At 36.2% G+C, this 25,825-nt stretch overlaps 2 protein-coding genes across 3 annotated transcripts; one reads left to right on the forward strand and one right to left on the reverse strand.

The window, feature by feature from the left end:
• The first annotated feature begins 90 nt into the window (after positions 1-90).
• dpep2 (dipeptidase 2) lies at positions 91-9,079 on the forward strand. Its single transcript, XM_043244167.1, has 11 exons — positions 91-240; positions 1,109-1,257; positions 1,440-1,566; positions 1,983-2,112; positions 4,104-4,245; positions 4,450-4,519; positions 5,094-5,270; positions 5,345-5,429; positions 5,503-5,578; positions 5,840-5,975; positions 7,415-9,079. Exons 2-11 carry the CDS (start codon positions 1,118-1,120, stop codon positions 7,601-7,603), a joined length of 1,272 nt encoding a protein of 423 aa, XP_043100102.1. The 5' UTR covers positions 91-240; positions 1,109-1,117; the 3' UTR covers positions 7,604-9,079.
• Positions 8,761-24,951, reverse strand: slc12a4 (solute carrier family 12 member 4). Of its 2 annotated transcripts, none has more exons than XM_043244163.1 (24): positions 24,695-24,951; positions 18,649-18,746; positions 18,298-18,429; positions 18,057-18,203; positions 17,351-17,405; positions 17,086-17,216; positions 16,751-16,992; positions 16,108-16,322; positions 15,780-15,944; positions 15,127-15,225; positions 14,896-14,953; positions 14,635-14,809; positions 14,130-14,248; positions 13,609-13,707; positions 13,297-13,416; positions 13,067-13,171; positions 12,152-12,320; positions 11,753-11,948; positions 11,485-11,654; positions 11,236-11,367; positions 11,046-11,153; positions 10,141-10,328; positions 9,519-9,652; positions 8,761-9,353 (listed from the first exon to the last, which is right to left on the reverse strand). In XM_043244163.1, exons 1-24 carry the CDS (start codon positions 24,831-24,833, stop codon positions 9,262-9,264), a joined length of 3,288 nt encoding a protein of 1,095 aa, XP_043100098.1. In that variant the 5' UTR covers positions 24,834-24,951; the 3' UTR covers positions 8,761-9,261. The 2 variants fall into 2 exon arrangements, with proteins under 2 accessions (XP_043100098.1, XP_043100099.1); XM_043244164.1 differs by lacking the exon at positions 24,695-24,951 and adding an exon at positions 19,854-19,998.
• Positions 24,952-25,825: the final 874 nt, after the last annotated feature.

Below are 25,825 nucleotides of genomic sequence, written 5' to 3' on the forward strand. Positions count from 1 at the left end.
ACATTTGTTATCCCGAAGGCCAGTGTTTCTTCACACGCGCTTCTAGGTAGAGTTCATTAAGTCACTTTATATGTCTACGAAGACCGCACTGAAGAGGGCGACACTTGTCCGACTAACTGCAAACCACCAAGCGTTTTAAACTCATAAGAACGACACATGGACAAGTTCCGCACGGAGGAACCGCATAAACATCTTTTCACGTTCAAGGGTAGCCAACTTTAAAGCAAGCCCTCGGACGCGGTGAGTAATAATGCTGTTTAAAATAGGCTACAGTGTGTTTTACAGACGGACATTTCAGGCTTGATTCTATGAGATAACGGAGTTGGGGAGATCCGGTTTTCTAATGCTTTCTTGTTATTTACACGTTTTTTTGGTCCAGGTGGTTAGAGACTAACATGTACAGATAAATGGTTAAGTTTACTGTAAGGATACGTGCACGTATGTATTACGTGAATATTGAACACTTTTAGTCCGAGGTAGTTAATTGAATGTACTCATAGCGAGGCTTGTTCACAATACATTTGCTTGACAGATGTTTTTAAGATGTATCGTCAAAAAAAGTCTGGTTTTAGTAAAACAGTTTTAACGACGTTTTTAACACATGTATATGTACTCTTAACAGGGAAGTGTGTGTGTGTGTGTTTATTTGCTGCAATCCAGGGTAAAATTAAGGAGTTATTTTTGCGGTTTATAATTATATTTGAATTATCACGGCATTACAGCCAATTCTGAAAGTTACAGTATTGTTTCATAACATATAAAACACAATTTTTAAATATTGGAAACAAAAAGGCCACTTTTCAAATGACCACATATAACCAATGCAAAACAAAAACGAGAAAAAAAAAATGTATTCAGTACGGTTTAATATATTGTGACAACCTCTGTATGTAACAAAAAGCCTGGGTCTCCCCTTCATCAGTTTCATAATTCATTCTCAGTAATTGAGCTAGTTAGCGACTATTCAGCAGCGACTAACTGTAATTTATTTTCCAAATTTCATAAATTATTTTTTATAAAATATCTCTTGTTTTTTATAGTTCTTAGTGAAATCTGATGTGTATTTTTATTAGAGCAAATCTAATCAAATCCATTTTTGTTTAATCAGCTTCATAGGATGTTAATATATAAAAAAGCAGGCATCAAAGGTGCATGGATATGGTGGTTCGTATTCACTCTTCTCTCACTTCTTCATGGAGTGATGTCCGAAAGCAGTACAACCCTGGATATAATGACAAAATATCCACTGATTGATGGGTATGACTTACTTTTTATTTATTTTTATTTTATTCTGTCCTTTAAACATAACTGGTTTGTAATATTATATAGCTGTGAATACTGACTGTAAATTGCTTTAGAGAAGGTTATAGCTGCAATAAAAATGGTGGTGATGGCGGTGGCCTTTTGATTTCACACCTCTACTCTTTCTTTTATTCAAGACACAATGACCTGGCATTACGTCTGAGAATGCACCATAATAACAAACTGAGCGCTTTCAGTATGCACAACAATCCTAAGGTGGCTACAGATATTAGTCGCCTCACTGCTGGCCATGTTGGAGGACTGGTAATTTCTCTTGTCTGATCTTGAGCATAATCCAAATCTATAACCATCTATAACCAACTAAATCTATAACCACCTGTAAATTTGAAGTGACAAACTAATATTTGTGTATACTGTATATTATGTAGATGAAGTGCTGGGCCTGATGAGCAAGGCTGATCTGCTCTAAATTCACACACAGCTCTGAATATTTTGTGGTTCCATGAGCAATATATGATTATCTTAACCATTATCTTAAAGTCCACTCTCCTCTTCTTACAGTTTCTTTAATAAGTCACTAAATGTCACAGAAACTGCTAAATTCTTTCAAAAATTGTCATATTTCTTAGGCTTTTTTTGTCCACAAGTGAGTGTCTTGATTCTTGATTTAGTTATTTTGGTGAATTATTAAAGATAAATAAGTCCTTGATGTTTGTTAGGTTTTTGCAGCGTACGTGTTGTGCACAGCTCAGGACAAAGATGCTGTTAGATTGACCTTGGAACAGATTGATGTAATTCGTCGTATATGTACTGAAAACCCGGAGATGGAACTGGTCACCACAGCAGAAGGTACTATTGCACCCCAACTGCCACCTGACCACTTTACCGAACATTTTAACTCAGGCCCAGTTCCAAAAAGGTGCTAGAGGTTGCTAAGCACCCTCAAACGAAATCAATAGCACCCTTAAAGCTGTAATAATGTCATTTCACTGCAGATTTAGCAAACTATCCATTGTGTCAGGGCCATGCTCAGTGTGGTGGCCCGGCGGCTAGAGTCACTGCCCCTCTGCCTGCATTGGCTGAGGTGCCCCTCTCACCAAACCTATCAATGCTTTCACCCGAGCTCAAAGCGTTCTGTTGACCTTCCTTTAAAGATCCACTGATTCCACCCTGTGCTTTCCCTCCACTCCGCAGCATCCGCTCTCTGGAGGCGACAGTGGTTGTTGTGCTGAATTAGTAATTTGATAGCTTGTTTTTGTGTTTCTGTCAGTAATGTCTTCTAAAAGTCGTAACAACTTGTACAGAATATTTTTTAGAATGTAATTTATTTTATCCAATTACATCTAATTTAAATAACACCAAATTTTCTGTTGTTGGCACGATTTATAGAGAAATATAAAATAAAATAAATAAAATAAAAATAAAATAAAATAAAATAAAAGCAATGCATTCACAAAAAAGAGAAAGAGTGAAAGAGCAAAAAAGGGGGCATGAATTGTGGAAACATGAATTCAAAGCTCCAGCAAGCCAGCATGTAAACTGAATCTTTAGCACTTTGTCTCACTTTAATTCTTGCTTTTATATATATATTCCTATTAAAAACACATTTTAATTGGCCTATAGTTGTTAAAGGAATAGTTCACCTTAAAATGAAATTTACCTCATATTTTACTCACCCCAAAGCCATCCTAGCTGTATATGATTATTTTAAAACTAGAAATATTTTAGTTTTAAAAATCCATTGATCTGCTTCAGAGGACAATAACTCCCCTCATAATAATAACAATACTATTATTATTATGATAATGATCAATTATGATGATCAATATTTAAAACAGTTCAGTATATATTTTTTTCTGGATTCTTTAATGAATAGAAATATGCAAAGATCATTTATGCACTGTAACCATTCAAAATCTTGAATGGTTATAGTATATAAATGATCTTAATGAAAAATGATAATCATCAATGAAAAATTATGTATATTTGTATTCATCAAAGAATCCTGAAAAATTGAACTCAACTGTTTCAAATATTGATCATCATCATCATAATAATAATAGTATTAATAATAATTGTAAATGTTTCTTCAGCAGCAAATCTGAATACTAGAATGATTGGTGAGCAGAAGAGGTTTTCTCTAAAAAAAAATTCAGTTGACCTGGGGGCCTCCCAAGTTCAGTGGTGTCCTGGAGACCACAGTCTCTTGTTATGACATGATGTCTCCATTCCCTCCATCAGGGAACAAGGGTTTGATAAAAATACAAATCTTATTACGAAAGTTCATAAATCAGTGCCTCTCCGGAAGAGGATGTTGTAAATCATCTCCAGTGCATTCCAAATGAACACGATTCTTGCCTACACTTGTGTAAGAGAAAGGAGAAGAGACTATATATGCAATCTTATATGTGTAGTATAATGTGTAGTTATTATCAACGTTGAAAACCGTGCTGTTTAATATTTTGGTGAAAACCACACTAAGTTTTTATGAAGATTTGATAAATGGATCATTTTGATTGACATAAAGTTCAAAACAATAGTGTATATAGGAAATAGTTTTAAAACTAAAATATTTACTGGCCTCAATTTTATAGAAGTGTCTGCAAGAGTTTTTCTTGTGAAATAAGGGTAGTGTCTGATATTGATGTTTTTTTGGAGATTGAAGGTTGTCGGGTAGTTTCAGCGTCTTTTCAGGAAGATATAAAAACGCTTACTGTATGTCTGTTGCGCTCAGATTATTACTTATAACTGGAGATAAGAGGGAAAAGATTACACATTGTTTTATATATTCGTGCCTTTAAACACTTTAAACACTTTTTTCAAAATGTTGTGTGTTAAAGGAATGAGGAACAGTACAAAAATTGCATGTCTAATCAGTATAGAGGGAGGCCACTCCATCGACAACAGCTTAGCAGCACTACGCATGTTCTACCAGCTTGGAGTAAGATCCATGGCCCTCACACACAACTGCAACACCCCATGGTAAATGCTCACCATACATGTACAGCATAAGTTAATAATAATAATAATTCGTACATCTATAAACACTAAGTTTTAACACTGAACTAAGAGAGGAGTACAAGTACAAGTTGTACAGTTTACTTCAATACATACAGTCCCTAAAAGTTTATTGGTCAATTTAATATAGTTAAATTATTTAACTCTCTCCAATAATCTCATGTGTAGGGCTGAAAGCTCATCTAGTGTTTACACATTTTACCAGAAGAAGAATAACAGCCTGAGCGATTTTGGCAGGGTAAGTTTTTCTTGATGAATCAGTGGTCAATAAAAAATCTTAAACGGATGTGGATCGTGAAAAGAACACAAAGATAGTTGAAGCAAAGTTACACTTTACTACAGCTACACTTTTTTAGTGGGGAATTTGAACCTGTAAAGGCCTCTTTCGTCCTCTACTATATTTGGAAATCCCTGTCTTGTGTCCCCTCTTTGAACCCAAAGTCTAAAGACAAAAAATAATACAGAAATTTCTAGGAGTTATTTGTTTATTCATTTAGCTTTAAAAATGCCTTAAATTGTCAATAATTAAAATATTCAAGATGGTCTGTTTGCAAAGTATATCATCATTATTATTAAAAAAAAAATTAAAGCATATGCCTATATATGTTAAAATAGGCAAATGTGTACCCATGACATATAAAAGACATCTATCCAAACATATCAGTCAAGTGTTGTTCACAGCAAGCCCGTTATGTTATATAAATTAAGTAAATGGGGAAAAACTCTCTTCATAAATGATTATGATGCGTTAACTTTAAACACAACTAGCTGCTGATGACTGAACCGGATCATTTCATAATCTCTCTCCTCAGGCGGTGGTGAAAGAGATGAACAGGTTGGGAATGCTGGTTGATCTGTCCCATAGCTCATGGGAGACAGCCAAAGCTGCGCTGGAATATTCTACAGCTCCTGTTATTTTCAGCCATTCTTCAGCCTATGCTGTCTGTAACAATATCCGCAACGTACCTGACGACCTGCTGCTGCTGCTGGTGAGACCTCCACTTGTTTTGCTGCAATAGAATTTCAGACACTTTGAAAATAAATAACTTTGCTTGCTCTCTAGAAAAAAAATGGCGGGCTTATCATGTTGACCCTCTACAGCAGTTTTGTAGCATGTTCAAATAAGGCAAACGTGTCTATTGTGGCTGGTAAGACACTCAATTTCTTTCTTTTTTGATTTGTATTTATTTTGGAAATTTGAGATGTATGTTTTTTTTTAAGATCATTTTGATCATCTAAAGCGGTTGATTGGAACAGAAAGCATTGGGATTGGAGCAGACTTTGATGGGACTCTAGGGCAAGTTAACATCTCATCTATATTGACGTTGCAGAATTTTTGTTTACACTCACACTTCTTTGCTCCGTTTATTTGTTTAAAGTACCACAGAATCCATGTTTGCAGAATTCTGCAGAAATCTTTTTACATATCCCTTTTTAGTTACCACATTTTACTCATTTAATAGAAATCTTTTAAGAATAGTTTGTATCCCCACGAACCACAATGCATGTGGCCCTTATCTGTATGTCCGTGTGTTTATGCATGCCCTTATTATTGCAGATTTCCTGAAGGCCTGGAGGATGTCTCCAAATATTCAGTGCTAATTGAGGAGCTGGTATCAAGAAACTGGACTGAGGAAGAGCTGGCAGGAGTGCTAAGGCTGAACTTCCTCAGAGTGTTCCGACAGGTTGAGAAGGTCAGAAATTAAGATATGTGTAAAAAAAATGGCCTCTTTAGAGGCAGTATGGATATACTTACAACCTTGCGATTTTAAATTTGTAAACATAACATTGCAAACATATACTTGTACATAGGTGCATTGTGATAGTCCAGGTTTTGTCAGTCACTGGTCATTTTGCTCACAGTCAGCACCTATGAGTCTCATTTTAGTTTTCTGTAAACATCCCAAAGCTTTTAACTCTGTAAAGGTCATATTTTTGACTGTTCTTTGTTTTTGGCATTGGATAACTTCATAAGACATCTCAGATGAATTGTAGTCTGAACTTGTGTCACACACATTCTTGCATTATCTTGTTCCTCAGCTTTTTCCTTTCTTGTACTACAATGGTGATCTTTACAACCATATGGAAATTCCTTCCTGTTTCTTTTTTTTTTTTTTTTTGTCCTGCTCCCATGAATCCCCATTAATTTATCTGATCACATTACAGCCGCTATTTTCCACCCTCAGCTTACTGCATTCTTTTAAATTACAGTTGTTATTGCAACATCCACTTCAAAAAGCACCTCCACATTACGTCTCGATTCTCCAAACAGACTGCAGAAAGTGTATCTGTTACATCAGGGCTGCCAAATCACAGACGTTTGACACTTTTCTCACACCGCGCATCCAAAAACATTGGGAACACATAGAACACATCAACTGGTGAGACAGAGTGGGCAGCATCACTCTGGTACTGTACCCGTAGGAAAAGCTCCCGAAAATGAGCCGTACCAAACCGTACTGTGCCACACCATGTAGTGGAAAAGCGACAGTAGTTAATATGTTCTATAGCCAACATAGAAATAAGCTAGGAAGCTATTAAGCTAGCTAGAGTTAGCAAAGTTAATGTTTTGCACCACTGCAGCAGTTATTCTACATCAGTCCTCAAAACTCTGCTGATGGGTTTCGTGTTTAAAAAACCCCTCCCCCCACAATAATTCTTACTCCAATCTGAAATTAGTTGGTGGCCCTGATATACATAATGCATATACAGCATACATAAATAAGACACCTTACCATCCTGTTCTTGATTATGTATGATAAGATTCCTCTTTATCTAAATGTCACTGCTCCGGTGCATTTAGTCTGATAAGGTTTTAACTGTAGCTGCCTCAGTTTGGACCGCATCCAGCGCAAGAAATATTGTTAAACCTTGTAGTCTCTAACAGCTTTATGTATCAGCTCCACAAATTATGGAAAACGTTGTCTTCTGGTGGCCTATTTTGGTTTAAATTGGTATTTTTGAAATGTATTTTATATATAAAATGTCAATATTCATTTTGTTCGCTTTGAGGATGTGTGTATAAATAAGTGTTCTATATTCTTCTAGTTTGTATTTGTGTTATGTTAGAAGTATTTCCCTCAGTGCGGTCGAAGCACATTTGGATATGTGTTAAATATTTCTCTCTGTTCAGGTGCGCGACGATATGCTGCACACTTTACCCAGTGAAGCTGACATCTCACTTTCAGAAGTAAGCAAGAGCTGCCGTACAGTGCTGGTCCCTCCAGGCACGTCTGAAAGTAGCCATCGAAGTGGAAAGGCTGCATTAATGCCTGTAAAAGCTTTAATCTGCTTCATCTTGCTTTTGATCCAGTTCCAGTAATTTAGCAAACAACGACTCTTCCGAAATATACTGTATACAAATGAAAATTTTAGCACTGACTGCTTAGCCAACTCTTGATTTAAAATCTCAAGACGTCCAGGAGTACATTTGGAGTACATAGATCAAGGCTCTGAAGAGTTCCTGTTCTGGGCTAAGTTCCTGTTCTATATTTGCATGCTTTTGTTTCCACCTCCATGTACTCCTCCCCTTTGAAACCTATATGCTCCGCAGTGCTGGATCTTGGTTAGATTTTCTTGAAGATTTCCTGAAGATTTCTTGAAGACTTCTTGCAGATGACTACAGCAAGTTTGAAATAAAAAGAACTTCTCCTTTACCAAAAATCAAAAAAAAAAAATTGCTGACTGAAATTTACACCTTCAGGTCTTTGACAGTTTTGGAAACTGATATGTAAGAAGCGCCTGTTTCTTTCGATATTGCTGGTGTTTCCGTTTTTGCAGAAGTAGATAAATAATGTAGATATTGGATATCAAAAAAGTCATATTTTTTATTGAATACAACAATTTTGTATTATAATTATTTATAATATTATGCAATGATTTCTTTTCAGACACGTTTCTCACACACTCCTATCACCTATTCCACTATGCCCTGGCGCACTGTTTGAACTAATAAGTAGTCCTGCCTCAAACTGTTCAAATTTTAAGGTGAATCTTTTGGAAGCACCAGAGAGTCACAGAGTCACAGTGTATACTTACATTTATCTGTAGATACAGTTAGACGTTGTCTTCTCTGAGGCAAAAAATATGATCATACAATACATGTAGCATGTTCTGCGGTTCATAGTGCACTTTATTGTAAATTGTCTGTTATATTCCTTTTTTTAAATAGATTTCTCTTAATACTATACATAAAAGACAACTGCATATTTCATTGAATCTTTCTATTTAACATGAAACACTGTACAGATGTAACATCATACAACTAGTAACAGATCATCACCTTTATATCCAAGATATAAATATTGTTAGTCAATAGAGTTTCCTATGTTTTCTTCTATTTGTATAACAAACGTTTGTAACAAATGTCTGTACAGTAATCATGCTCTAAAAAAGAATAAAGACTTTGTATCGGTATCCAAAATGTTTCATTCTCAATGTGAGTTGTGTACTAAAATGCAGTATGCTGAAAATGCATGGTTCATTTATAAAGAATATTTATCTTAAAAAAAAAGTTACACAATGCAGTTATAAATTACAAAATCTGTTCATCTCATTTCAGCTCATTTTGGTTATTTTCTAATGCAAAGGGGAGTTTTACAAATAAATAATGAGAACGAAATAAATAAAAAATACAAGCACTCAAATATCAATTTAAGTTCTAACTTGCACTCTGAATGATCTTGCACAAGAAAGCATTAGATCTGTTACTTGGGCTGTGAAAGTCGAGATATCACATGTGCTCATTTTACATATAGTCGTCCTGTACAAAATAATCATCTTTTGTATGTTTTTTTTTTTAATTTTAATTTTCTAAACAAGCTACTGTTAACTCTTGTGAAGTATTTTTCTCGGTTCTGATCCGACCCACAATATTTTCGAGCGAACTGTTAGCGTGCTTAAAAGTGTACGCCACTTTATTGCCTTGCGCTAGATATAGCAACAGTGGTACAGTGGTCTGTGTATGGGATCTTTGGCCGTTTAGGAATAGATGGTGATGACCTCACGACCTCCACCTCTCACAAGCAGCACTCTCTCTAGACCTTCAGTTAACACCTCGAGAAATTCCATATCTGAAATCGGAGTTAACGAAACAGCATGAGAAGTAGCGCTACATTTACAGTATACCATACCAAACAGCCTATTTCACGTTGGATTTTTCTGTATCACACTAATAGCGCATCTAAAAGAAATCTTTAATATAGTACTTAAAGGGAATCGTTCTATGGGAAGGATACAGTTTTCATCTCCCTCTGGGTTGCGTGGAGGTCCTGGCATGTTCAGCAGCACGAGCCTGGCATCATGGGATCTATTTACAATAACCTCATTCAGCTTCACAGCTGTGTGCATCCGCCGAACATTAGACTGATCACTGAAACACAGAGAGTGGAATTAAAAAAAAAAACATGAACGCAGTAAACTACTGTAGCACCATTGAGGTTTGTAGGTTATAGCACACTGAAAGTACACAAGCATGCACACCCACACAGTTTACTTATGTAAAAAAGGCAAATAAAACAAGGAACAGATGCCAATAATACTCTTCTCTTTATGCTAATCATATAAAAAGACCATTATACAAAGATAAAAAGTAAAAACTTTGTACCAAATCGTCACCTTAGAATTATAATTTTATTCACACATTCGTATTCTGTGACAACTTTATGTGATACTTCTTTTGTAAGATGTGTACATTTTTGCCCTTTTTTTAGAAAACAAAATACAAAATATGTAAAGCTCAATATCTAAAAACTGCTCAGAATGCAGATAGAACCTTATAATTTTAAGGCGACTGAATGTTGTGTTGGTAGTACGCAGTGATGGTGGCATTCCTGTTCTTGTTCCTGCTTGCATACTCACGGTTTAATGCTGATTAGTTCTCTGAAATTTTCTGGTGCGTTGTTTCGGTTTCGTCTTTCAGCTTCTATTTTTTCGCTAGTCCAGGTCATTTGGTTTTTCTCTGGTAATACTTCAATGGTTTCCTCTTCTTCATCGGAGTATAGACTGCCCATTCTTATCAGCGAGTGTCTGTCCTTCACTAGCTGGGCCTATAGTCAAGAGCAACGAGACTGCACTTTAGAGAACTGCTACTGCAGGAATTTTTACAGTCAACAAATCATTACATGTGACGCTAGCATGGAGAGTCGGGTGATAAATACAATATCGTATTTTATAATAAAATCTTGTACACTGATGCATTTTGTGCGCAGAAAGATAAAAGCAATTGCATGTTGTTCACCATAATGTAAAGTCATCTCATTTTGAGTACAGAGGTCTATACCACAAAAAGCACTTTGTGAATGAAATATCTTAAAATATGATTTAATTTTGCTTTTCATGCATTTCATTAATGTAATGTGTATTTTGTACATAAAACAGGTTGTCAGGATGACACAATACATGCATATTTACTTTACACATAACAGTGTTGTCAAAAATAAAAGCCTGCGTACAATATCCTTAGATAATTAAAAAAAAAAAAAATTCAACTTAACTATTTAATAAAAAAAAAAAGCACAATATTAGTACGCAATTCTGTTTTTTTTTTCTTTTTACAAATTACTTTACATTTTAGTGTATAAAGTTATATATAAAAAAAAAATTTGGAAATAATTTGTGCAACATTTAATTTAAGTAACCACATTAAGGGTGTATTGTTTGTTATTCCATAACATGCTTAAATGACTTCTGTATTACTTTGCTGTTGGTCAGCTACAGTGTAAGTTCAGAAGAGAGACATTTCAAAAGTAAATATATTGCGGTACCTCTCTGTCTCTCTCTGCACTAGAGAGCCTCATTTGTTTCAGCATCTGTGACCTCTGCTCCATCATCAGTGTCCGCTCGTATGTATATGCTGAGATATCGCTGTCATGCTGCAAATAACAACATTTGGTTACTTAATGTAATGCGGTGGGATGTGAAGCGATAATAGCGAAACAAAAGTGTTCTGTATACCATCTCAACCACTTCCACCTCCGCCTCTAATCTGAGCTGGTACAGGAAGGTCGCCAGATCCTTCTTCATCTGAATGCTGTTATCGTCCATTTGAGCCACAGTGAAGATGCGCATTTTACATTTACGCCAGACCTGAAGTACAAGAATCCAAATAATATTGTGCTGATTTATTGAATGTCAGAACAAACATTGCCTGAAAATATCTAAATATACAGGTCAAAATAAATCAATCAATGAGTAATTGTTCACCTTATGTTGTTTGAGAAGGAAAGGCAATAGCATGAGCATTCCCCCATCGTGGACAATCCACCACACATCGATGTATCCATCAGAAAAGCGCTCATGATTGCTGGGATAGAACGACACATTTTTTGGCACCATCAGAGCCAGGTGGGCAGCTGTAGTACATCGGACTGTATCTATAAGTGAGAGAATATGAAAGCGGAGCCTTTCTGTGAACTGTGTATCAGTGCAGGCAATTACAAATGCACATAACTCAAATAAACCTTGTTCTTACTAATAAAGGTTTTCCAAGCCCGTGGGTCTTCACTCTGTCTCCAGCCATACGGCCAACCCATCACGACTGTGTTATGTTTCATGCCTCCCAGACCGCAGGACTGGATGAGGTGCGCGATGCCCTCTCTCACTTTGGAGGCGACCACCACCTGACAGAAACCCTTCACCCGCTCAATCTCCATCATGTTCTTTATTGCCTGGTGGAGGGTAAAGAAACCTAATTTAATGAAATCTTGCCTTTTGCTCGCTTTTCTTTGCACACTCCAGAGAGGCTGAAGACACTACACCCGAGTAATTAAATACTGTACATAACCATCAATGTATCTGCATCTCTAATTCAGGATCACAGTTATAGCCATGGTCATCCTAAAAGTGATCAGGAAGCAGGAAACTTCCTCACCTGTTCTGATGCTTGTGTTTCCCCGTAGCACTCCAGGAAGTTGCCCTGTATCACTGATCCTACAATGGTTAGACCTTTTCCCGCCTTTAGCTGCGAGGCAAAGGTAAGCATTCTGGGATACTTTACATGCAGGTCCTCATCCAACTTCAGCAGAACCAGCAGCTGTGGCCTATTAACAATTTTATTTTAATGTGATTTTAGTGTAATTATTTATTAAAAAAAAAAAAATTATGGGTGTATACTATCTAATAAAATAGTGTATCAATACTGTATGTCTAAATACACTACTGTTTAAACGTTTGGTTCAGGAAGATTGTATTTAGCACAGATTCATTACATGGATTAAAGGCCAAAAAAGGTCAAAAAGGCTGCCTTTTGGTAATTTCTAAAAATAAAAACATTATTGTACGACAATAAAGACTGGAACAACAGAAAAATTCACCTTTTCCATAACAGAAAAAAAAAATAATAATAATTAATAAAATACAAAACAGTTGTTTTGATAATATTTTATAGTATTACTGTTTTTACTGTATTTATATGATCAATAAATAATCAAGTTTGTTAAGTATTAGAGACTTCTTTAATAAACATCAGGAAATCTTACCAACTCCAAACTTCTGAACGGTAGTGCAATATCATTATGCTACTGTTATTACAAAGACTGTTTGAAGCACGCCTGCAGCAGTACGTTATTCAAACAATATCTATCAACATTATTTAACTAAACTAAGTAAAAGTGTTTCCATGACTAAATATGTGTTCTGGAAAAATAACAGCTGATAATATTTTAATTTATCTACGCTTTTTATCTATTGTCTTTATACATCTTCTTTAATAGTTTGGGTTTATATAATGCATTGCATTTACAGCAGTCAATTATAATGTGAAACACACTGCCTGTGACAAACTAACCTCCAGTTTTTGGTGTGGGGTGGTCCAGCCTCCAGCCGAAGAAGCGCGTAACGGGCTGCACTAAGAGACAACCCCCGGATCCCGTCCCCCCATTCCTTCTCTGCTCTACAAAAGAGAACAATATACAAGCCAGAGATTTGTAAACCAAAAAGGGAGAACTCAAGTGACTTTTCAAGTGCTTCCCAGTGATTTACATGTTAGTTTAATAGATATAATTAGAAATCACTTACCCCTGATACTCAATGTACTTGTAGATCATACCAGCAATGCCCATCGCTACAATGGCATAGTACCAAGATGAGATAAACATGAGGGCTAAACACATACTCATGCCAAGAAATGAAAGAGCCCTGAGAGGGAGAGAACAGAGATCATAAAAAGGCTTGTTTTGTTAGAATAGCTAGAATTGTTTTATGACATGTCGATTTTAGGAGTACTGGATATCAAGCGCTTGAATGCCATTGAATTTTGAGATCCCATTTGACTTAAGTTCTCAGGATATGCACAAATGTGTGCAAACACAATTTAAATGCACACTTTACCAGTGGTAGTATCTGAAGCGAGGTCTCCAGTTTGGCGTTCTTAAAAGTGTTTGTACGGCACATGCCAAGTTTACAAAAAGATAACACATCAGGAAAAACCTGTAAAGTGAACAATACAATGTATACATTACATATTAGAATAAGTGTTATGTAACACATGAAATGACAATTAAGGTGGAAAATATTTTAACGTAGAATAATACATGAATAAATAAATAAATCTTTATTTCTGGTTGAATATCAGTAGGTGACAGTGACAAGAATATGGAAACATGTGGGCAGTTTGTACCGAGCCTGTAAGTTTCATAAAAAGCAAATGTTACCTGATGTCTGTCTTACATTTTAACAGTATGATCTATTTGCAATTTATTTTATAGTATTGTTTATAGTATAGGCCTGCTTCAAAAGCATCTAAAAACTTATTCAATAAAAACAGTACGCAACTGCATTTACATGCAATATTTAATATAAAAATGACATCTTATTATGCATATCTGTGTGTGTTTGTGCTTTGTCCTCACATGGAGAGAATAGGAGCGACCATATCCAGTGATGCAATGAGGATGCCGAGCTCTGCTATGAGTCCCGTCAGCAGCAGGGCCCACGTGGGCTCTCCATTAGCTTTACCGTGTCCAAAAACCTACGTGTGTGCAAATACACAGTGGTCTCATTAGTCTCGTAGACTCAGAAACAGAAAGCAGCAGTCAGCTGTTAGCATCACATATTTACATTTTAGGAAAAATTTTACGTATGACATGCAAATGCTTTCTTTTATGGATTTTGTGGTTTGGCATTTTAAAAAAGGAAGTAAATATAATTCTACAATACATTATAAACCACAGATAAACATGCTGCAATTTATATATATATATATATATATATATATATATATATATATATATATATATATATATATATATATATATATATATATTTTTTTATTAATTTATTATTATTATTATTAATTTATTTATTTATTATTTACATATATATATATATGCAATCAATTATCAAGAAATCTCTTACTCTAAGGAAAGGAATGATGTTATCTTTAGCAATGGCTTGCAGGAGGCGAGGAGCTCCTGTCAGGGACTGAAGTCCTGCACCAACTGTGGAGAAGAAGGATCCAATGACAATGACCCAGGGAGAGGGCCAGGACAGTGTGCCAACCACCAAGTTTTTATTGACAGCATCTCCAAACCTAAAAGAGATACGCAAGAGCAAATGAGATACAATGCGCTTATTTCCTTTTAAAAATGCTGTATTTGTAATCTCTTGATGACTTACTTATCTCTTAGCACAACACCCTCGATACAGGCCCCAAACAGAACCACAGAGCTGAAGTCTGTCGAAGGAGTCAGGGAAATCTATGGCACTGTGAATGTTACGTAAAACTTCTCTTGACAAAAAACTTTTTATAAGACAGAAAAAATAAATGAGTTCTAAAATGTCACACTGTCGATAAGAGTAATAGCTATATTCTTGTTTTAAACATAATATTAACAGCAAAAAGGATACAGACAAGAGATGTGGTTGTAATAGCGAGGATCGTCCCTATTGGTATAGACTTCTGTGCATCTCTTAGATCTCCAGATCTATTTGATCCTGCCATAATGCCTGTCGCAGAGACAGAGAGACATTTTCTTTTAAGCAGATGTGTAAAAAATAGTGTACGGTTAGCTGACAGGATATTATCTCGCTTATTAAACACATTTTCCCATCTCACAACGTTCAAAACTGTTTTTATGGAGCTATTGTCTACTGAAAGTTTTTTTTAACCAACAGTACAATCTATTGAACCTGTCAAAGCATCATTCTCAAGCCAAAGAATAAAACGTGGTGCTACCCAGACTAAAGTCTGGCTGTTCTTTATCGGCTCTTTTATCAGAATTGATTTTGCTGCTTATAGTTGAAGAAGCAGTTGAAAACACATACTTTCTGCTTCTCGCAGTGACACTTATATAGTTTGTGTATACTTTCTTTTTGGTCTTTTTTCAGACAAATATGTACTAAAATTAATCAAATGTTTACATTTTTCACGTAGCAAGAAGTCAGACACACCTAATATTACACTGATGGATCCCAAGATTGTCCTATCATCATAAAGAATTACAGGGAACTGCGTAATAAGTAAATACATTTCTTAACCAAAGAGGACAGATGAGTTTTACCTGTGGCAGAAGGAAAGAAGATTCCCACCAAGAGGGTGAAGGATGTGGCGATGTCAGCAGACACATAGAAGCCAAAGGTCTCCATAGAGCCATGGACATCAACAGAGGACAGACTTGCCTTTTCGAGAATCTGTCCTTTCTCCATGTAATCTCCCCACATGTTTTCTACACACATACACAAGCACAAAGACATTTTAATAAAATAAAATGTTCAAAGGTACATAATACTATGTGTGTGTGTATATATATATATATATATATATATATATATATATATATATATATATATATATATATATATATATATATATATGTATATATATCTTACCTTTAATGATGCCACTGGCCAGCCCAGGAATGCCCTGGATCTCTGTAATATTGTTCTGGAAGAAGTACTCATCACAATGAGCACTGCTGGAGTTCTCCGAGCTGCAGAAGTTCTTCCAGAGCTGGCTGGGAACCGTGTCATTACCGACAACTACTGTCTTCCCACAGACATCAAACAAATCACGGACCAGAGTGCGGTTTCCTAACATGCAGATCCTACACAATTTCAAAGAAAAAGCGTCAAAGAATAAGAGTCCACTTATATTTTCTCTCCGTCTCATAAGAAAACTCAAAAAGCAACTCAGTGCAGTCAATCTTTTTTAACTATGAGATTAAATTGTTGTAATTCCTGCTGCATGTCTGGACATATAGCGGAATGAAATGTCGTGTCTCACAGAACCACGGTGCTGCGTACTAACTGAACATAAATGTAAGCAGAAACATACCACAACAGATATGAAAAAAATATTGTAAAACCTATACAACAGTTTAACTCTGACTATACATATTAAGAAAAATTAAGCTATAAAGAGACTTTATACTTATAGCTCTATTATGTATCTAAATCAAATAAATCTTTTGATGCGTTTCAATAATAATCTAAACATTACATATAACTACAAACATGTTGCTGAATGACTTACGGAAACTCAGGAGGGTGGAAGATAGATTTGATAGCTCCGGCGTAGATGGAAACAATGGAGATTATGACACAGGCCAGGAAAAGGGACGCAAATTTGTTTACATATTTGACCCCCACAAAGACAACCACAGCCATAAGGCTCAAGCATATTGTGCCATACACCCTCATGTTATTCAGCATCGCACCACTCCCTGCGTGGATATCTGCGGGATGGAATATGGCAGCCTGAGGAATCAGGTATTTCTGTAGACAATAAGAGTAGATGAAGGATCGGTTTAAGAACTTCGTTTTGCGGTTTGGACGATTGTGCGTGTGTTGTCATAAAATGAGACCGACCAGAAATATTTCAATTGCTCCCAGTATGTACATCGCAGCAGCAAAGGTCGTGCCCAAATAAAAACAGAGACCAACTGCACCACCGAACTCAGGGCCTAGGGACCGAGATATCATGAAATAGGCCCCGCCAGCTGCCAGTTAAAGAAAGAGAAAAGAATCAGAATTAGATCAAAAATTAAAAACCTAAACTAAAATCTTCAGTGCTGATATTTACTGTACAGTGTACAATGGTATAATACAAAGGAGTATAAAAATAAAAAAATACCTGGAACTACACCATTGGTGGCTATGGCACTCATCGAGATTGCTGTTAACATTGTCTGTTAAAACAAGCAAATGAAAATCATTTTCAAACTCATTTTTATGAAACACATTATCATGCTTTTAACATATCAAATTCACTAAGTGCACTAATGGCACAGTTAGAGATTTCACACGCTGCCTGCATACTAATCAATAACAGCTACATTTGAGGGTTAGCCAGTGAAAGTAAAATAGCAACTAAATCATGTAATCTCTTTAATTCATGATAGCTTATAATATATGTAATGATTGGTCAGAGGCAAGCGGGTCCATTTGCAGTTTTATTAAGACACCAGTACAAACGGGCAGAGGTCGATCAACAGCGTCTAGTACAACAGACATTATCCAGAGCCATTAACATTTACAGGGAAGCTAGGGATCAGGACAAACTTCAGCACATGCAACACATGCAAAGGGCCAGAATTTACCCATAAAAGAAACACTTGAGATGCTTTTTTAGGATACTGAACGCTTACTAGTTTTTCACACTCTGCCAAGTACTGTTAAATTAATTTACAGTTAATTATTTCTATTAATTCCTATTATTTGAACACACTGTCTGTACATGTCAAACCGCTTAAAACAATGGTAACCTGTTTGATTACAGGACAGACGAGGAAAAACAACAGTAGAAGTGTGTTTGTGAGGGTGTGTCTTCGGTAACTTACACAGGAACAGCACATGAGAACGATCAGGAAGGATTGGACGACACCTGCTGTTCCTACTATCCAGGTGAGACGCAGAAAGAGAATCACACCGAAGATGTTCTGCAGACATGGCAGGTACACCCCCATCAGTGTGCCCATATTCGGAGACTACAGAGAACAAAGTAGAAATGAGAGTCTTTCAGAACAACACTTTTGAAGATATTTTGGTTCATATAGTGCTGTTAAAATAACTCTTTATGACCTTGGGCATTTGTCTCCTCGATGCATCAGCACTTTCTGCCTCTTCATGTTCTTTGGCTCCCTGAGTAACATTTGTGTAACTGACCAGCCGACTGAGAAGAGATGAGACCTTCGGTCGGATATCCAGCTCTTCCTATGGAAAGATACACCTCAGCACTAATCACACTAAAACATAATTCTACACATAGCATAACATGAAATGTTTTTGGGATATATTTTAAAATGTTACTGGGATTTTAGATTATACATTTAGAGTGAAATATTACATTTACATTTAGGCATCTAGCAGAAGACTTTATCCTAATGAGGACAACAGAAAAGAAGGAAATCAGAATGAAAAAAAAAAATGAACCTCAAACAGGGCCAAGTTCTTGTCGTAGTAGTCATTCCTCTTAGATGCTGAGTCTGAACTGCTGAGGAAAGGACTGTCTTCTTTATGATTGCCATGACCTGCAGGAGGATGACATTTAAACCGCATTTAATGAATTTAACAGGGATATATATCATGCCGGTGGGTGCATATGGTGTCCATTAGCTTTTTATTTCATGTGTTTATCATATGACTGATATGATTAATATACAAGAAAAAAAGAGAAAAAGCATGAAATGCAGCCATTTTTAGCTTACTTTTTCCCCCCTCAGAATATTTTTCTAAGCTTTAGCCCACATTATGTAATTTCCTGTACTATGCCTGCTAAAATGTGACTAATGTCCTACTCTTTACACTCTTATATTGTGTAATTGTGTAACGATGGAATCAAATGAGACCATTTTACTTTTATTTTTAAAAAAATATTCTCCTCACATAAAAATGTATCAGTATGATCCGGTGGAAGAAATAAATAAATGCTGAAGCTTAAATTGGCAGTCCTTCATAGTTATTGCATTTAATAAGAAGTTCCAAATGAGCAAAATAAAGCCTTGCAGCTGACATTTGAACCCTTTTCTAACACCGGAACCAAGCATTAAAACCATTTTGTATTTATGCTTCTCTGTTTCTCTCTTTCCTGCTTTTCTTTTATAATTTTGCCCTTTAATCGGGTCACTGAATCTGAACACTTAATCGGTTTGATTGTTTTGTGTCCTCACGCTCTCTGCTCTCAAAACAAACGTCAATACAAACACGGCTAAAGCAAGGCACCCAAATATAGTCTTAATAACACATACTTTGATAGATAATAATTCGTCAAATCTTGCAATTTAGTCTGTATATCTGAATCCTACTTAGACATTATTGGCTTTATAGTCTGACAGCCACAATACTGGGCAGATTTAGTGTTTTCTGTTTTTGGGGGGGGTGGGGGTTACAGAGAGTAGAAGTCAGATATTAGAAATTAAAGAGAACAATGTGGATGTAATATTTTAGAAACAGATATAAGGAAGGGATGTATTCCTTCTAACATCAGTCTATATCACAGACTCAAACTTGCAGTTAATTAGTTCATACATGTAACAATATAGCATAGAATTCATAACAAATACATACAAAAGGATAGTAACTGTCAAGATGAAAGAGATCTCTGCCTTTGCAGTTAGCTTGCTATAGGTCTAACTCACCTGTGTCCAGGATTAATTTGCCATTATAGTTAGAGTTAGCATGAGCATTGTTGCGGATCAGCATGTCTGTCTAGGCAGGGAGCACACTGTCTATATCCAGGTCAATGTGAACTATTAACTCTTACTGAGAGACCAGGAGGGGATCAGAATTTTCACAATACAAACACACCCTTGCCAATGGTACATTTGCTAAAACACACACACACACACACACACACACACACAGATGTACACTGACCCTCAGGTTGAAAAAACCTCCACTGATAAATCGGAAACACTGCTACACACACAATAGATTCAATATGTGAGGAGGTCCTTACTTAAAACTTTTAATCCAGAATGTCAATATATTTTGAAGTTTTGTTTAATAAAATGCCTGAAAATGCAAAGAACAGAATAGCCATTCTTCAGTGATGGGATATTAATATTGAAAAAAATGAACTAGTTGTTTGGTCACTAATCAAATAAGTGCATTTATGTTCCCTGCTTTTATGTCTCAATATTTTAGACGTACATGTCCTAAAACTTATTACAACATATTTAATAAATATAACTCAAATTAAATCAACAAAACTATCTTCACCAGTGGCCTCCAATCAATACTCTAACTGCATGAACAAACTAAAACAAAATAGTCAAATGCTGCCATCTAGCGGTGCTTGTGTGCACGTTTTATTCCCTCAATCTGTGAGATAACATGTTGATCGTTTTTTAACACCTCAAAGATGATAATTTCCCGAGCAAGAAAGGTTTGCCTGAAATGTTGACCAGATATTTAGATCGCTTGTACACAAAGTCTAACAGAAATGTCTTGACAGCCCCACGGAGACCGAGTCTCGCTGTGTAACTGCAGGCCTGGACACGTTAACGGGACTGAGACAAAAACTACTAAACTCACACGTGTGGTGTTTAGACGTCACATGCTTCAACAATCTGAAAAAAAAAAATCACATACATAAGCTGTTATTGCACAGTACAAGACTCAGGCACATTTGGTATCCAGCTGTCGAAAACAGCTCTGTTGAAACATCTGTAAACTGTTGCTCAGACAATAGCCCAAAGGTAGACCGGCTTTACTGAAAATACCTCCAAAGTGGAGTATTTTGAAGAGACAAATCCACTTAGTGTTGAACAGCTGATTAATTAACCACACGAAAAACTGACCTTGCTGTTACATAAAACCGCCCCAAAACAATTAAAGTCTTCATTATGTGTCAAAGTCGTGCTGTTTTGGCAGACTTAGTCATTTTTGGCAATGTGTTATGATGGCATACTTGTTTGCTTGACGTGATTGTAATAACAGTATCCGGTTATAGCCGGCGTAATTGCCTTGTTAACAGCATTTTCTCCACTCACGTTCGCCTTTGTCTTTGTCTGATGTTTTGTATTAGTCGTGAGTCTAACATTATGCTCATAACATAGACTTGGGAAATAACTGACTTTTTAACCATTTAAAGATGAGAAAGAAGGCTTTTTCCAGAGTGTTTCAACCTTTAACAAAAGGGGCGATCTGCCGGTTTAACACCTTTTTCAAGAGAATTTGTTGCACAACAGCCCATCACTGGTAATAGACTTTCTGAATTAGACGAGTACAGTTGAATAAGTCTGTGGAATTGGACCCTGCTGGGAGAACAGAATGTACGAAGGCTTTGATGTGTATTAACAAGAGAGAAGAAGCTGTACTGATGAAGCTCCAACAATTACAATCATTAGCAAAAACCAAAACCACAATATGAAAACAACACTGGAAAAAAATAATCATCAATGGCTTAAATAATGGTTATAGTACCGTGGAATTCATTTCTAATAGTAGGCTATTGCATTGTTTTTCCATTTGCAGGTTTTATTTGCCTTGTTGAATTCATCTTGTTTAGAAACCTGTTATAATGTGTTATTCAAAATTATTACAGTTGATTGTAACCCTTGTTATTTACCAACTGTTGAGGTATATATGGTGTCGAGTGTTTTATGATGATTGACTGTTTTTTGTGGCTTGTGATTGTCAATGTGATTAGTGTTTATGTGATGTGGCCAACATTTTTTTTTAAAAAACAATCACTCTCCACAATTGTACATTTGTCTTTGTAAACATGAGATAGAGCAGGTTATAGCGCACAATTGAAAACCATGCAAATAAAGGTAGCATTTCTATGTAACACTTTTGTAGGTTCATGCAGCTCACAACATCAAGAATTACTTTATCTACAAAGGCGTGCTGCCTTGCACGCTGGTAATATTTTTAGTTTTTCAAAGAATTATTCTATACTGACATCAAAATTTGCTCACCATCAATAAATAAATAAATACATAAAAATAACTGTATTAAAAATACTGTGAATAATCACGTTGGGAAATCATAGGATCTCAATACGCTATTTACCTGAAATGTTTTCATTTATTTATTTTTTTAAATATTTTTATAAGTGCCATAGTTAAATAGGATCTATGTGTTGAACTATATTATCACTATTGTGGGCATGTCCAGTTATTCACTTGTTTTTGGAAAGACATCCCATGGTGAAAAAAATTTACTTCAAGTGCTTTATTTTCACACACTAATTTTGTACTTTATATAAGTTAATCAGTACTTCTTAAAATAAAATACATATAAGTGAACTGTGCTACTGTGAACCTATTTGTCATATTACACTTAAGTGCAGTACAAGGGTAACTAAATGCATTGTTAAAATGTTAAAAATGTTAAAAATAACTTTTTAGTTTATATTCATGGAGTAAATTTGTGCTTTAAAACTGAGTAGATGGTCTTAGGTTTATCTAAAGAATAAGAACTAAAGAATAATGTACAAAAAATATACAAAATTAGGCTTTATTATGGTGAAAGATCTTTTGAAGTCTGTGAATTAGTAATAGATATCATCATAGATAAGTATTTTAAATTCAACCTTTTAACTGTGTGCAGTCACTTTCACATGGCGATTCTGTTATCTGTTCTTTTTTATACCTATTTTCTCTATTTGTCATTCAGACATGAATTTTGATTGTTAGATAGAAAGTTTAAAAACTTAATTTATCTAATATATATATATATATATATATATATATATATATATATATATATATATATATATATATATATATATATATATATATATATTATTATTCACCTTTAAGCAATTATCAATGTAAGGCATTCTTTTTGCGTAAAAGTATTAATTTATAAAAAAAAAAACTTCAGTAATCCCAAACCTTTGGATGTTCTTCAGAGCTTAATGAGATTCAGATGACCCCTCTAAAGTGGATCAATAACTGCCTTTATACTGTACTCTCTTCCTGATATTGATATTACCACTAAACAATTTCATATATAAGATTAGTAATAGATAAGTCAGTTTAAGACATTCTGTGCCTGTCAAGCACAACTCTTTCAACACAAACTAATACAGGCCCTCTTAGTGGACGAGGATCTATTGTTACCTTGAGAAGCCAGAGACATTCTTGGGGCTGCCAGGCAGCTCCTACTCCTACTGTTGCTTTTTCCGTCTTAAATAAAAACTCCTTCAGGTTATAAAGGAGATGACCACCTCCCTGCTCATCAAATAAAGAACACACCAACTGAGTTTGTGTTAAACCCACTCATAAATCTATTAAAACCTGTTCCAACTGTGTTAAAAAATAGTTTCTCAAAGAAAACCAGCTTGGATAGTTACAATCAAATCGTCTCTCTTTATCTGCTGAAGCTAATGACAGCTTTTAGGACTTTATTACTTTCCTATCTGCAGAAATAGGACTCTCTTTATCTATTTTCCTCCCTTTCTTCATCGAGTTTCTTGTAAGTAATGTGGAAGTAAGGCATGACGTGCTTCATGGGTTTGACTGAGAGCTGATGCTTTTCCATTACAAGCCTGTTTCAACACAATGACCTCAGTGTGCCGTCCGGCTCTAAACGTTGCTGAGCTGTCACACTAAAAAACAAAGTTAGCAGTGTGAGCACCCTCCTTCTGCTCCGCCCCTCCTGAAGTTAAATGATCCAGCAGTACGCCCGCCGCATAAGACCACTCTTCTTCATCCATCTAGTTTTTCCAGCATGTAATTTCCATACTCAAAGAGAATGAGAGAGAGAGGGCGATCGAGAAAATTTGAAAGACTTCAATTTAAAAACTTGTGTGGGAAATGTATGATTTGAAAAGTATATACTGTATTTGTTGTGCAGATCAAAGGCAAAAAAGGACATCTGTGTCTCCACAGACCTGGTGGTCTCTCCATATGCCAGTTACAGCTGCAGTGAACAGATGCTGATGGACTCTTAATCATGCCTTAGGGCCGCGCATGGCTCTATCTTACCATTCATTTCTCTCTTTTAAAAAGCACCAGAGAAAGGAACAAGATGGAGGAAAGAAATGCCAGCTAAACCCTCAGCTGCTGTCTTGGCACAAAGAGAGGGCTCCGTCTTTTGTATCCATGAATACTTGAGGCCTGTCCCATTATCGCAGACCCCCCCGGTCCCGCCTCTGCTTTGGCTCTTGATTGTTTTCCTTTGTCACCACAGTGGTGTCTGGCATGTCAGCACTGTGCCAAAAGTCCCGGCTTGAGTTGCTCTTTAATCCCTCCCCTTATATCAAACATATACGTCACTTTATAGAGATGTAACTTTGCCAACATGTTAAAGCTTCCCAGAAACTGGGATGTGAGTAGTCAGGGGGTCTTGTCATGTTACTGACTGAACAATTGCCATGGTTACCACATTGCTGATGGTTTGAGGACGTTTGTCAAGAATATTAGGGTTCAGTCAAACTTCCGAACTCTGCTCCTCAGGTAGTTAAACCCAAGTTTGCACCTTGGGGACTGTTTTCACAAAGTGACAATTGAAAGAAGAAACTTACCATCTGAGCTAACTGTGTCTCCATGTCCAGGGTATCCTCCCTGTCCCGTGTCTCTGTAATCCACCCAGTTTATTCCCTCCAGGCTGTCATAGTTAGACGGAGAGTTATCCTGCACTGGTACCACGGTGAAATGGGGCATGTTTTTATCCGTTTAGAGTGAGTATCTGTCTCACTCTTTCTCTTCTTTTGGCAGATAGCACGTTCCCAGCTGAACTCTCCCTGAAAGCTCCGACACATTCCTCTAGTCTTCCCTCACTTCCTCCCAAATCCATTAGCATAGTCCCCACCTTCTTCCCCCGGTCCCTCCTCCTGTTCGGACAAATAGAGAGGCTCTGACACTTTGGCCTGTCTCACAGTTTCCCCTGCTCTCTCAGCCGCGAGTCTCGCTCTCACTCATGTTTCCCGGCTTAAAATGTCACAATCTGGTTGGGGAAAAAAAACTGAATTTGTGATGGGTTGTTTCACTCTTCAGCTGTTAAAACCCAAATCCTTTTACATTCTCGGCATGAAGGCTGTTGAAGTATAATATCATACCATCAATTCATTGGATTTTGTCTGCATGTCAAAAGGAAACAGTAAATACCCTGGCAAGGCATGAGTGTACACACGGCAGTCTATTCCAAGTTAATAGGTAATAGCTCAGTCATACACATTCACGTAACAGCAGAAGTTTTAACCCAACCAGGGCGCACCAAACCCTGTTTTAAACAGTAGCAGCATATCTGCTCATTACAAATGTAAGTTTGTGATTGTCTTTACTTGCACGATTCTTGTCTTTAAAAGAAACACGAGGATGTTGGTGTCTGTCAGTTTAAACATTTCCTTTCAAGGAACTGCATGCAACAAGACCTCAGAGATGTGGGATGGTTGTAGTAGTCTGTAATTAAGGTTTCCATTTTTGTCTGCCTAAGGCCAGGTCCTTCTGTCGTCTTGCCCAAAGCAATACAGGCATTTGCATTTTTAAGAGACTATAACATGTCTTTAGACTCTTTTGTGTTTAAAGTCTTCAAACACTTGAAGGTGTATTTTACAATTAAATGATGCACTACCTTAAAGCTTGAGGTAGATAACTTTTTTTGAAATAAGTGTCTTATGTTCACCAAGGCTGCATTTTTTTTGTTAAAAAACAAA

The sequence above is a fragment of the Puntigrus tetrazona genome, chromosome 7 (genome assembly GCF_018831695.1).
Source record: "Puntigrus tetrazona isolate hp1 chromosome 7, ASM1883169v1, whole genome shotgun sequence".
Taxonomy (NCBI): Eukaryota; Metazoa; Chordata; class Actinopteri; order Cypriniformes; family Cyprinidae; genus Puntigrus; species Puntigrus tetrazona.

What these genes read in the sequence shown, in the direction of transcription:
- dpep2 (XM_043244167.1), top strand. Translation starts at nt 1,118, where the DNA reads ATGTTAATATATAAAAAAGCAGGCATCAAAGGTGCATGGATATGGTGG. An exon ending in ACGACCTGCTGCTGCTGCTG is followed by an intron (nt 5,271 to 5,344) that starts GTGAGACCTCCA and finishes CTTGCTCTCTAG; the next exon opens with AAAAAAAATGGCGGGCTTAT. An exon ending in TGTTCCGACAGGTTGAGAAG is followed by an intron (nt 5,976 to 7,414) that starts GTCAGAAATTAA and finishes CTCTCTGTTCAG; the next exon opens with GTGCGCGACGATATGCTGCA.
- slc12a4 (XM_043244163.1), bottom strand. Translation starts at nt 24,833, where the DNA reads ATGCCCCATTTCACCGTGGTACCAGTGCAGGATAACTCTCCGTCTAAC. An exon ending in CGAGGAGACAAATGCCCAAG is followed by an intron (nt 18,204 to 18,297) that starts GTCATAAAGAGT and finishes TGTTCTCTGTAG; the next exon opens with TCTCCGAATATGGGCACACT. An exon ending in GAGCAATTGAAATATTTCTG is followed by an intron (nt 16,993 to 17,085) that starts GTCGGTCTCATT and finishes TATTGTCTACAG; the next exon opens with AAATACCTGATTCCTCAGGC.